Below are 13,463 nucleotides of genomic sequence, written 5' to 3' on the forward strand. Positions count from 1 at the left end.
ATGGGCACCAAGGGCAAAGTAAGCAAATATACCGTTTCTTTATTTGATTCTTGGTCTTTTTGTCTCTTTATAAATTTACTAAATCAAACTTCCTTCAGGATTACTCTCAGAAAGCAGCAATTTATTAAAGCTGATCAAAAAGATTTGAGTCAACTCATGCTAGGAATTTAAGGAAATTACTGTGGATTTGCCAAAATGCTTACTACCAAGAGTGTTCAATTAAATATTACTTATAAAGGCCAAAAAAAGAGAGACTTGAGTACCTATGCTATGACAACAAAACAGAATTTGCATCTGTTAGAAATAAAGCTAGAGAAGAATATGGAAAATATTTATAGTATATTAATAAGTAGAAGAAGTATTTTACAAAGTATTACATACAAAAGATCCCATATAGGGATACTGAAAAAATTTATGTCAAAATCATAGAATGAGTGATAAAATTACAGGTGGATTTTGTTTCTTTTATTCTTATTTGTATTTTGAAACGTCCCTTAATTAATATATATTGCATCTGCAATAAGACTCATGATATTTAAAAATATAATTCAAAATTGCATAACAACTATCAAAAATTATATATTCATGTGTCAAAGACTGGGAAAACCATACCAAAAGCAAAAATAGTAGCATTAGAATAGAGGATTATAGATTTGTTTCTTTCTACTTTCCTTCAATGTTACTTAAATTTAAATATTTAAATATAATTTTAATTAATTCTAGTTTATATAATTATCTGTTAATTATATAATTAATCTCCCCCTCTCCCTCTTTCTCAGGTTATTAAATGCAAGGCAGCCATTGCCTGGGAAACAGGCAAGCCCCTCTGCATAGAAGAGGTTGAAGTAGCTCCCCCCAAGGCTCATGAAGTTCGCGTGCAGGTAAGTGGGGACTTTTCCTAGCCGGTACAGACGAGGCACTAAGTGCAGACTTGGCTTCTTCAGGTCAAGCCTGCATGGCATAACTGAGAGTACCTGAAGTTTTACCTATGGCAAAACTACATTTTTAGGCCCAGATAAAAACAGGCATTATCCCAGGAGGGGTAAATTACTAATTACCACTTGTTACTGATAACAGGCTTAACATTTATTTTTATATCTTTATATTAGTCATTAGCCCTAAGAATTAGACGAAGGAATTCACTTCAGATGAGAATTAGTTAGGTTTTCTTTTTGTTTTCCAGTTGCCAGTTATTAAGTGTTATTAAAAGGAAGATAAAAAATTTGGCTCAAAACAAGGGAGAGGAAAGACCTGAAGGGCTGCCTGGGGCAGTAGAAGAGGCCTGGGGGCCCACGGTGGGGGTGGGTGGGGGAGAAGTGTGGGTGAGCGAGGAAAAGACACCACACTGAGGAGACCGCGATCACAGATCGGAAGTCAGCAGAACTTCTCCATTTTCCCCACAGCCGGCCTGGCTTGTATTTTCCCTAGGACCACTACAGGACAGGTCGATACATGAGAATGAATAGGATATCCTCACAAGCAGAATCCTGAAGAGTAAGGGGTATGTTAGTAACTGAGACAATCCTTTATCTGATAGCTCTTTGAATTATAAAAATTGTATTATTTCTATTTCATTTCATATCACTTCAACAAAATTTGCACAAGCCCTAGAAACCTGTGTTCCCTCCATTCCCTCTTCCTAGAAGATTCTGTTCAACTTTTCCCTATTACCTTTGATTTCTCCTCTCCTGGAGACACTACCTGCCAATTCCATCTCTTTGTATGATTTTCCAGTGGCAATGAAAGAAAACAAAGGCTTAGAAGAAAAGAATATATGCTGATACTTTTAATTGTTTTTTTTTTTCCAAAATGTATTTCTTTTATTGAGCCCTAAGAATGTTGTAAAGTTTCAAGGTGACACTGGGCCTAAAAAACTGCCCTCCTAACAACCCCAATGATATGACAGAAACAGGCCTCAAGTCTGTGGTTGCCTTGTAGATAATTGCCACTGCCCTGTGCCATACTGATGCCCATCTTATCAATCCTAAATTTAAAGAGGCCCTTCTCCCAGTGATCCTTGGCCATGAGGGTGCAGGAATTGTGGAAAGTGTTGGGCCAGGAGTGACCAACTTCAAACCAGGTATGTTCTTTCCTGATTCCAATTAAATGGAAATGTCAGAATATTTCAAGAACTGATAGAGAGTCCTGGCTTTGCATGCTATAACTGATCTCTATTTATACAGGGGAACCATCTGTTCCAAAGACAAACTAAGTGAGCCATACAATCTATCACAGTCTAACAGGGGGACAGAATATGTGAAATCAGAACCAATAAAATCTGGAAAATATGGTCACTTTATTTACATATAGCATTGAGAAACTGTGCTGTGAAGCGAAGCCACAAGGTGGGGCACAAATGGAAAATGTGTAACAACCTCTTCTAAATAAAACCAAAATAATTTAATATCATAAAGAATTTACAGAATGAGGACTTAGGAGTTAGCTTGAGAAATATATGTCAATGTTAGCTTAATGTGTCTTTTTGAAACTCTGTAACATAAAAATAGTATGTAAATGGAGCATGGCAATGGCTGAAATCATTTACTTCACATTTTATAACATATTCACAAAATACTAGAATATGGGCTACCTAATACTCACTTGTCATGTAGGATGACCCATATCATTCTTTCCTCCTTCAATGAGAATGCTCCAAACCTAGAAATATTTTAGATTCCATTCCCAAACAAGATCGGAGAAACAAACCGCTCCCATAAGTTCTGCATCCATCAATGAGTCTGGCCGATGCAGTCCCAGCTCTGCCACTTACTGGATGTGTCCTCCACCAGTGAAGTCACTTTTCTGTGACACAGCTCAGATTTCCATTTCCTAAACTGGGGAGAAAAGGTATCCATTTCAAAGGACTGTCTGAGAATTAAGTGAGAGAGTATGGGTAAGCAGTTAGAAGGGTGCCTAGCACATACTAAATGGTCATCAGAGGATAGAAGCCATTATTAAATTGAAATTGAGTAAAAGGCAGAAAAACATAGAATGTGAGAGTGAGGGGCACCTGGGTGGCTCAGCCATTAAGCATCTGCCTTTGGCTCAGGTCATGATCCCAGAGTCCTGGGATCAAGCCCTGCATCAGGCTCCCTGCTCCTCCCTCTCCCACTCCCCCTGCTTGTGTTCCCTCTCTCACTGTGTCTCTCTCTGTCAAATAAATAAATAAAATCTTAAAAAAAAAAATGTGAGAGTGAACTAAATGGTGACACATGGCAATGACATAAAGTTTAATCTCCATATCCAGCACATTGTTGTCCACCTCTCCTATTATATAAGGATGTTCTGTTCAATACTGGATGTTTAGAAATGAAAAAAAAAAAAAGTCATGATGCAGAGAGTTGCAATGACAGCAGAGCTCAGACAGGACTCCGTAGCTAGTGGTATCAATGCAGATTTGTTGCTTGACTGCCCAGCAGCCAAAAAAAAAGGAAAAAGTTAAAAAGACAGTATATGCAATACTTGGGGGAATCAGCGATCTTGTAAAGTAACAAAATACTACAGCTGTCTATACTTTCTGCTGAACATAAAATGTGTATCATAAAGAATGGTGTTTTCTACTGATTCATCTGGTAGAAACTTTTTACAAGCTGTATCTTAGGCACGATCCAACATACGGCCTTTCTTTCCAGGTGACAAAGTAATTCCACTCTACATGCCTCAATGTAGAAAATGCAAGTTCTGTCTGAGTCCACTCACAAATTTCTGTAAAAAACTCAGGTAAGCTCTATACGCCGGCTAGTAAGACTATAAATTGGTATAAATATTTGGGGAAGTACATTGGCAATACTTGGATGAAGTTTCTACCTACCAATCCTAGTCCTAGGTGTATACAGGAAATTGTTGCCAAACTACCCAAAGAAACATATGCTAAAATGTTCACTGCAACATTGTTTATAACAGCAAGTAAAAATAGCCCAACGGCTACCAATAAGACAATGGATTAACATTGCTATATAGTAACACAGTGGAAAACTATGCAACAATGAAAAGGGTTAAACTTGATCTACATATAACAACATAGAATAATCTCACATACATAATGTTAAGGGAATGAAGCAAGCTGCTGACAAATACGTTTAGTAAGATATCATATACAAAACAGTACAATATACAGGGGCACCTGGGAGGCTCAGTCCATTAAGCCTCTGACTCCTAATTTCAGCTCAGCTCCTAATCTCAGAGTAGTGAGATCGAACCCTGCATCAGGCTCTGCCCCCAGTGGGGAGTCTGCTTCTCTCCTTCTCCCTCTCCCCACTGGCACTGCTCTCTCTCTCTCAAATAAATAAATCTTAAAAAAAAAAAAAATACTATATACAGTATAGTTTATGGTTACATGTGTATGTAGTAAAGGTATAAATACATCACTGGAATGATAAATGCCAAACTCAAAATAGTAGCTACTTCTATAGGAAATGAGATAGGAATGAAATGAGGTGCAGTAATTTATTCCAAGGCCCACAGATAAAAGTCCTAGAGCTAGATTTTGAACATAGACGGTCTGACTCCAGAGTCCAAAACCTTTATCACCTTATTCTTTAATGAGACTACATACAGAAAAATCTATTTGTCCTTAATGCCAAATGAAGCTAGTTATTTCAGAAGCTAAATTGTATTACTCTTACATCTAATACTGTGCCTCAATTTCCTCATCTATAAAATGGGAATAATAATAATGCTTACTTCGCAGGGTTGTTGTAGATATTTAAAGAATTAATACACCCTTTTACAAACTTTTAATGAAATAATAGATTTTGGCAATGACCATCAATTCTAACATCACAAAAAGAGAGAGACTAAGGCATTATGTGTCTCCAGATGAAGATACACAACACCATCTTTGAAATATTCCTACAAAAATATAAAACCTAAATTAAATCAACCAGTTAGATTGAAAATACTAGTTTAGAGGAAATACAGGATGGAAAAATGTATTAAACCCAATTACAGAAATGTAATTAGAAAAATTCAGAATGAGGAAAACTATACAGGACAAATGACTGTTTCTTCAACAAACAAATTGCAAAGGAAAAAAACAAGGAGGGAGGTGAGAACCTATCATTTAAGAGACTTAACACAGGTATCAACGAAATGCAGTATGTCAACCTAAAAGAATTTATCTTTTTGAGATACATACTAAAATATTTACAAATGAAAATAGTTATGTGTGAGGTTTACTTCAAAACCATCCCATGGGGGAGGGTAGGTGCTAGGGGAGGGTCAATGCTGGAGGTGGGGATTGGGGGGTTAAAGACACCAGAAGATCAGCCCTCAGATGGTAACTGCTGAAGCTGGGATATGGTTGCACGGACATTCAACAAGCCAGTCTTTCTACTTTTATATACAGTTGAGTTTTCCATAATAAATTTTTTTTAAGAATTAATACATACAAACCCCTAAGAGAGTTTCTGGCACATAAAAAGTATTCAATAAAAAGTTTATTATCATCTTTAGACTATTTCTGACTATATATTTAGGTGTAAAGTCTCAAGTAATTGTCTCAATTTTTCTATCTCATAAAATGGTCATAACAAAAATATAATGCCTAACCTTTTTTTTTCAGGAGTGTAATCAGTGGCCCACTTACGTTCTCTTTTTTGCATCTTTTTTTTTTTAATTTTCTAGTCTAGTGAAAAATCCTCTTGTTGATCAAGAACTAATGGAAGACAAAACCAGCAGGTTTACCTGCAAAGGAAAACCAATTTACCATTTCATGGGGACCAGTACCTTCACTCAGTACACCGTAGTGTCGGATATAAATCTTGCCAAAATCGATGATGATGCAAATTTAGAGAGAGTTTGTCTGTTTGGATGTGGGTTTTCAACTGGCTATGGAGCTGCAATCAACAATGCTAAGGTAAAAGTGGTTCATCACCAGGTTGCATAAAATAGAATTTTCCTAGGAGACAGGGTGGTAAAGCAGCTAGTTACTCTTCAAGCCCTAGCTCTGTCATTTATTACCACTGTGGTGTTAGGCAAGTTATTTAACCTCTCCACTCCTACTCTCTGCAATAAACATCTACTACAAATAGTTATGGGGCTAATTAAATCATATTACATATGTAAGACATCTGGCCCAACAGCTGGCATATCGTTGGCACCCGGTTCATGTTAATTTCTTTTCCTATACTAATATGTTAGATTACAGACCACCCCTACCTTAAACACAGCATGCTTAAATATGTGCCCTAAATATGAATGCTCACCCTGGGACAGCAGACCCAGTCAAGAGGCAACAGAAACTACAGATACCCCCATCTCCATATGGTCACCCCTGCTTTCTCCCTGATCCTGCAGATTTCTCTCCCTCCAACTGGTAATTCATCTCTGCTTCTCATCCTGTCCCTTGGTGGCTCCAAGGGAGTGTGTCTCAGGTGGCAGCCCTGAGGGTGGCAAGATGCATCCCTGGAAGCCCATGTTAGAATTCAGAAGCTTTCACAAAACTGTTCAGTGAGAACTGGACAGATGTCAGTATCACTTGGATGCCTCAAACAACCCCGTTATTTAAATCTCTTTCTCATGAGTCTTCATCCCTTGAGTTCAAACTGCAAAATGCAACCAGAGTGGTCTTTCTAAACAACAAATGTGAAGATTTCATTCCCCTTCCATTACTCCACTTTTCCGTCAGCAGGCTAGTGTTTCTCCCTAACTCTCCCTTCACAGGCTCATCGTTCCCCAAGGCCTGACCCTGAGAATCCGGGCTCCAATCACTGTGACCCTGGGTTTTCCATGCCTGGCTCCCACCAACACTGCCTGGGATGCTCCCCCACATCTTCTGGCTGACTCCATTTTTTTTTTTTTTTTTGGTTACTTCCTATCAGAAACCCTCCAGCCTCTTAGGCATGCATTGGGTGTCCCTCCCAGTTTCCCCCAAAATATTTGTGTTTATCCCTGTCTTCCTTCTTATCACACTCTGGAGAAATTTTCCATTTATTTCTCCTTCCTTTTAGACAATTTGCTCCTTGAGGGCAAGAACTCTCTCTTGTTCATTGTGATATCTCCAGAGCCTAGCCCTGTGCCTGGCACACAGTAGGAACTGGATAATTTTTCAATGAATGAATGTATGAAGCCAGGCTCTTATGCAACCCTTAAAACATCTTGATAAGGCTTGATCCTCAGCTTAAAAATCCAAATACTCCTTTTAATCAGGTTACCTGGAATTATTCAAGTGTCAAGGAAATAAACTCACCCTAACCAAAATAAAAAGCTGATCTGATAGCCAGATTATCAAGATAAGACTTCCCATTGAGAATTAGTCAAGCAGACAGGAATGCTACTTTTGGCTATCAGTATATTAAAAATTAAAAATTGTATGGGAAGTCAGACTACAATCTGAAGGCTGCTAGAGGAAGGGTATCGTTAACTGAGTGGAGTTAAAAGCAGATGTAACCTTGGCAGTCAAGGCATAGTCTCCTCTAGATAGCACTGGAAGAATTATTGCTCTTTGGGCCACCCTCCCCCTTTCCTGGACTCCATGCAGACTATCACCTTCTCCTACTCTAGTCTTTCTTCAGGAATATTAACACTAGAGACTCAGCTACAGTTTTCTTTAAAATCCATTCAAAGTTGATGTAAATTTCTAGGTCCTGTTCTTCTCACTGTTGAGGAACACTTAAACCACTTCATAGGATGCTTAGGGAAGAAAAGAGAAATGAATCTGATAGGAACAAGTTAAGAGAAGAAGTATCAGTAATTCTAGCCAAAAGCCAAGAGCTTTAATAAAGTTTAATTTACTTCTGGGAAGAAAAGTAATGAAACAACTTTGTGTAATTATTGGGAGACCTGAGCCCAGCATCACCAGGACTCCTAATTCTTTTTAATCTGCTCGTGTCCTTTACTGACAAATTAATCATATTTCACAGAGATCTTTGGAAGCATGAAAATGTCCCATAACAGTGTTGTCTACAAATAGATAATCAACCACTATGTATAGTCCTAATTCTCAAATGGGGAGAGGGGTACTTTATAGTGACCCTCCCCCCCACTACTGCAATCAAAGGCACTTTTACACATAGCCATCTAGTTGTTTTAACACAATTAATACAGTGTATTCCAATTATACTGTTGTGAGCTATGTACAACTACTGTGTACAACATTGCCTCGATGAGAAAAATGCCTTTCTACTCTCAGTGACACAGGCAAACTTTTGAACACAGTCTGTAGAAAAATATATTTGGAACTATACTGAACACATGCCACAATATTAAATAGCACATTGTATATATAGAACAATATTCTGAATATTTGTAAAAAATGTTTTATTTTGCCCTGAGTAGCAAGTCAGTGTATGCATGCCTGATATCATGCATAAATTAAAGTAAGAGATATGCATTCTCTCTATTCCTTAATAGTTTTGTCTCCAATTTAGAACGTATCAGTACTTCCCTTAGGCAGATTCCTCTTTCCCTTTGTTTATGCTTTAATTCTAACAGTTTCCCATCATCATTAGAAAATATTACTTAAGCACTTAAGCATCTCTCTGTGTAGTATTTTTTTACCATTATACACTCTCAGAATAACATTACAGTTACAGCAACTTTCCCTATTATCTTGTACATTCAGTTTTTATTTAATTCAGTGCAACAAACATTTATTAAAGACCCAACCTACAGAAGACTTAATAGCAATGTGGAAGAAAATATGCCTTCAAAGAACTTACAATCTTTTGAAGAAACACACAAATATAAAATCAATCAACCAAGGCAGATTATAAATAACAATACAGAAAAAGCAAAAAGGTGGGCACTAATTCCTGATTGAAGAATCAAGAGAAGTTTCATGGGGAGAGTGTCATTTAAGTTAGGCCTAGAAGTAGAGTTCACATTTTATTTAGAGGAAATAAGGTGAGAAGTGCATCAGGCTGAGGAAATAGCATGAACTGAGGATAAGGAAAGGAAGCCACGACAGTGTAGAGTGACTATAGCAATGGGACTACCACAGAGATGAAGCTGGAAGTTAGCTGGTCAGCTCTAAAAACTCTTCAATTTGATGCAAAGAAATCTGGATTTTATTCCATTTAAGTTAACTGATGATTTGGGATGTGAATTAATTCACATTTAGAGAAACAGCACTCATTCAAAACCAACGATATAACACTAATACAACCAAATAAGGCCTATTAAAAATATAAATTAATTATGATCTATTGAAAAAGGAAAACAACCCTTTAAAATGTGTGGATTTTAAAATTCTGTTCTGGGGCGCCTGGGTGGCTCAGTTGGTTAAGCGACTGCCTTCGGTTCAGGTCATGATCCCGGAGTCCCGGGATCGAGTCCCACGTCAGGCTCCCTGCTCAGCGGGGAGCCTGCTTCTCCCTCTGACCCTCCCCCCTCTCATGTACTCTCTCTCATTCTCGCTCTCTCAAATAAATAAATCTTTAAAAAATAATAAAAAATAAGATAAAATTCTGTTCTGATAACAGTAAAGGGAAGTGGAAAACAAGCAGATTATTTTCACTTGGGTTTGTTTCTGATGAGCTGATAATTCTAATGGCATTCAAATGATTCTCCATATTTAGCCAGTGACCCAGCCATTTTCATATTGGCAGATTTCCCCCATTAGCTATATCATTTAGTTTTATGACAGGCAGTCTTTCATTTACATGTTCCTGCCTCCACCTCACTCTCTTTCCTTAAAAAAAAAAAAAAAGTGAGGCCACTTCCTTTAAAAGTTAATTTATAATTTTGCTGCCTGCAGGTCACCCCTGGTTCTACTTGTGCCGTCTTTGGCCTAGGAGGTGTTGGTCTTTCGGCTATAATGGGTTGTAAAGTAGCAGGAGCTTCCAGAATCATAGCTATTGACATCAATAGTGAGAAGTTTACAAAGGCCAAAGCCCTTGGAGCCACTGACTGCCTCAATCCTCGAAACCTAGATAAACCCATCCAGGAGGTCATCCTTGAAATGACCAATGGAGGTGTGGATTTTGCCCTTGACTGTGCAGGTGGACCTGAAACCATGGTATGTCTATTTTTTATAAAAGTATATAATAAATTATATTTAGTAACATTAAAAAAACATTGGCAATATGTTTATATTGAGATAGTTATTTTATATTTAATATTAATATACTTATATATGTATTTAATTTATATAAATATTAATATTAGACTGCATGTACTAATATTTAACTAATAAATATTAATATTTACTTAGTAGGTTGTTAATATTTCTGTATGTCCTTCCACATGAAATTCAGCAAAAGGAGAAAACTTAGAAATGAAAATTTAGAAGAACTGTGCCTATGAGAAATGAGAAAGAAAAAAACAGAAAAGGCAGACTTAGAGGAGGGAGGAAGACAGGCTGACATATGTCACCCGTTAACAGCTGGAGGTATTCCACTCCCACTTAAAAGCAGAGACACGAATGGTTAGTGATCTACAAACAATCCAGTTCTGTCCATCAGATCTCAATAAACGGGCTGCAAAATTAGGTCCACATCATAAATCTGAAATTTTCAATATATTCAATATATTAAACACACACACACACACACACACACACACACACACACACTGCAAAATTAAAAAGCAGATCTTTTTTCCTAAACACTACAATTTGGTATCATTCAGATTTCTTCTCTCAGAACAAGCTACATAATTTGCAGGTCTTTCTAGGTACAGGGGCCCTAAGCAACTGCACCAGTTGGAGACCCACAAAGTCAGCCCTGTTTATTCTTACTCGAGAAAGTGGAGTAAAGAGCCAACCACACAGACAACACATGGAAAAGTTAGTTTGACAGACTGCCCAGTCTCTCTCTCCAGTGAATGTTCACTTGATGCGTATTTGCTCAAAGACACTAAGTAGAGTTTTGTTTTGTTTTATGAGATGACCAATTTATCAACTAATTATCTGCCTATGGATTCTTCTTATTTCATGAGTGAGATCTGTGGAGTAATCTATGGCATTATGCCCTTTTATTTACGACTTCACTCAACATGGCTCCCAAAACCCTCCTCTACGGAGGTTATAAAAAATAGAATTCTGTACTTCAACCTCCCAGTAGCAGGCTTTGTACAGTTCTTCCCCTTGGTTCTTACCCAACTGATGCATTCTGCAGAAGAGAATGAAGTTGGGGAGGAGCTGCTGAAAGCATCAGTCTCCCTTCCTGCGTCTCTCCTCTCAGAATGGTTTCACTGCAATAATGTAACTGCTTAAAGGACAATTTGGCAGGTAATAAGCACTCAATAAATGTTAGCTATTACTGAAAATGTATGCATTAAGGGCTCCTCATCCTGCACTGCTCCCGTGTTCCATGCTTCAGACCCTCTTTTTAAATTATCCTTGGCATCTGCAACTTACAATGTGCTATATCCATTCCTCTACTTTCCACAGTTCAAATTTTTTTCAAACATTGAAATTCAGCCTATTAACCTTATTTTTCCAGTACAGAGATTCTCAACACCGGCTACACTTTAGAAATGCCTGGGGAGTTGTTATTGTCATTGTTTAGTACCAATGAATGGACCATACTCCAGGATATTCTCATGAGTCTAGGGCCCACATACCAATAATTTTTATAAGTTACTCAAGTTAAGAACCACTTGATCTAAAACTTGGCAGGTTCTATTATTATTTAAATTGTGGAACAGAATTATACCAGAGAATCCAAATAAGAATAGATGGATTTCTTTAATCACAAAAAGATCAGCTACCTACCCATCCACCAAGTTTCCATAACTAAGAAAAGCTAAATTTCTCAGGTGTAGAGGAGATTCCAGTAATGCACGTGAACTTGAGTTCAATGACCACTAATTCTCTAAAGCAGCCCAAAGAATCCAACAGAACAATCAGAAAGTTACAATAATGGAAATATTACAAAGTTTTGAGAAGTAAAAGTAATCCTCATCAAAAGTTATCAGAAGCTTCTAAATAAAACCTTGTACTTGCATATAATACCCATTTTTAACTAAGTCATCATTAGGGAGATGAATTCCTTGCTTGAAGCAAAGCTCCAAAAATGCAGAAAAGGCAAACAGAGAGGTGCCTGAGTGGCTTAGTCAGTTGGGCATCAGACTCTCAATTTCAGCTTGGGTCATGATCTTGGGGTCATGGGATAGAGCCCCGCATTGGGCTCTGCATTCAGCAGTGTGCTCGGGATTCTCTCTCCCTCTGACCCTCCTCCTCCCCCACATACGCTCTCTCTCTCTCTCACTCTCAAATAGATGGATAAATCTTAAAAAAAAAAAAAAAAGGCAAACAGGAAAAATATTTTAAACCTAAAATAGAAAATAGGAGTCAATGTAAATAGCTACCTACAGGTAACAAGTAAGATCTATGAATTTTCCCCTCTCCATGATCTCTCTATACAGCATAAACAAAAATATTTCTGCCATATAAAAAGTGCATATGTAGAAGAGTTGCTATTAGGAATGTTATGAATTCTCAAAACAATAAATAAACATTTATTCAAATAAAAACTTCAAAACACATTCTAAAAGTTCTAAGTCACTGCATCTACCATCGCTAGTAAGACAGACAGACAAAGAAAAGGTGGAGAATTTACTATACTTCAAATTGCTTCTTCTTTTAGAGGTGCTTGGGTGGCTCAGTCAGTTAAGCATCTGCCTTTGGCTTGTGTCATGATCTCAGGGTCCCGAGACGGAGTCCCGTGTTGGGCTCCCTGCAGAGCAGGGAGCCTGCTTCTTCCTCTCCCTCTGCTGTTCCCCCCACCCCCACTGTGCTCTCTCACTCTTGCTCTCTCAAATAAACAAAGAAATAAAGAAATTCCTTCTTTTATACAGTGATCAGTAATGAAAAAAGCTGTACTTCCTACTGAGACTCTTATAAAAGTAAAAATTGCCCCAACAAGTCAGAATTAAGTTGAGCGCTATGGCAAAGGATCTAAAACAAAGTTTACACTTTCCTTCTTTAAGATTAGTCTCAGAAAATTTAAGTGTTCATCTACTTACTATACAGCTTCTTGTGGAATGGCCATCCGCAAGTTTGTGTCTTTCTCAAATTTCTTTACGTTTTCAATCCTGGGCATTTTTGTATTAACCCCAAACTTGCAGCAGGTTAACGTAATATGCTTTTCTCTCTCATGGGAATATCAGTGCAACTCCCCTGGGTCACCACCTTCCATGCAGCGACTCAGCAACCAAGGCTCAATCAAGTGCACCTTCTCTGCTTCATGGTGGCAAGAGGAGGCGATCTTGGGTGTTAGAGCAGGAGAGCTCACAGCCGGCAGGGTGCACAGTGGCTTTTCTGTTCCGTCTACAAAATACCACACGTCACCTGCCCAGAGCCCATGTCCCAGAAGTAGTTACATGACTCTACCGAACTCCGAGAGCTGAGGGACCTAGAGAAGCAGATGAAATGTTTTATGAGCAGGAGCCTATGTCGGATTCTGTTTAACTGTGCTGCTCTCTGTTTTAAAATAGCACTTTATTTATCCTACATTGAGATATACTAAGTTTACAGTGTGTACCTCATTTCCTAGGTTCTAGTAAATACGTACTCATCC

General features: G+C 38.0%; 1 protein-coding gene and 1 long non-coding RNA gene across 2 annotated transcripts in view; one reads left to right on the forward strand and one right to left on the reverse strand.

Annotated features, from left to right (window-relative positions):
* The window catches only part of LOC114202910 (all-trans-retinol dehydrogenase [NAD(+)] ADH4-like), a 16,978-nt gene continuing 3,515 nt past the window's right edge, over positions 1 to 13,463 (forward strand). Inside the window, exons 1-6 of the mRNA XM_088021098.1 lie at positions 1 to 18; positions 780 to 881; positions 1,939 to 2,080; positions 3,633 to 3,720; positions 5,626 to 5,857; positions 9,698 to 9,958. Coding sequence (XP_087877224.1) covers positions 1 to 18; positions 780 to 881; positions 1,939 to 2,080; positions 3,633 to 3,720; positions 5,626 to 5,857; positions 9,698 to 9,958 — 843 coding nt within the window. The remainder of the gene's footprint in view (positions 19 to 779; positions 882 to 1,938; positions 2,081 to 3,632; positions 3,721 to 5,625; positions 5,858 to 9,697; positions 9,959 to 13,463) is intronic.
* The window catches only part of LOC148164885 (uncharacterized), a 20,869-nt gene continuing 20,619 nt past the window's right edge, over positions 13,214 to 13,463 (reverse strand). Inside the window, exon 3 of the long non-coding RNA XR_015767786.1 lies at positions 13,214 to 13,298. This is a non-coding gene — a long non-coding RNA (uncharacterized LOC148164885). The remainder of the gene's footprint in view (positions 13,299 to 13,463) is intronic.

Source organism: Eumetopias jubatus, unplaced genomic scaffold, assembly GCF_037043125.1.
Source record: "Eumetopias jubatus isolate StellerSeaLion01/CBP00866 unplaced genomic scaffold, mEumJub1_p1.0 scaffold_2, whole genome shotgun sequence".
Classification (NCBI taxonomy): domain Eukaryota; kingdom Metazoa; phylum Chordata; class Mammalia; order Carnivora; family Otariidae; genus Eumetopias; species Eumetopias jubatus.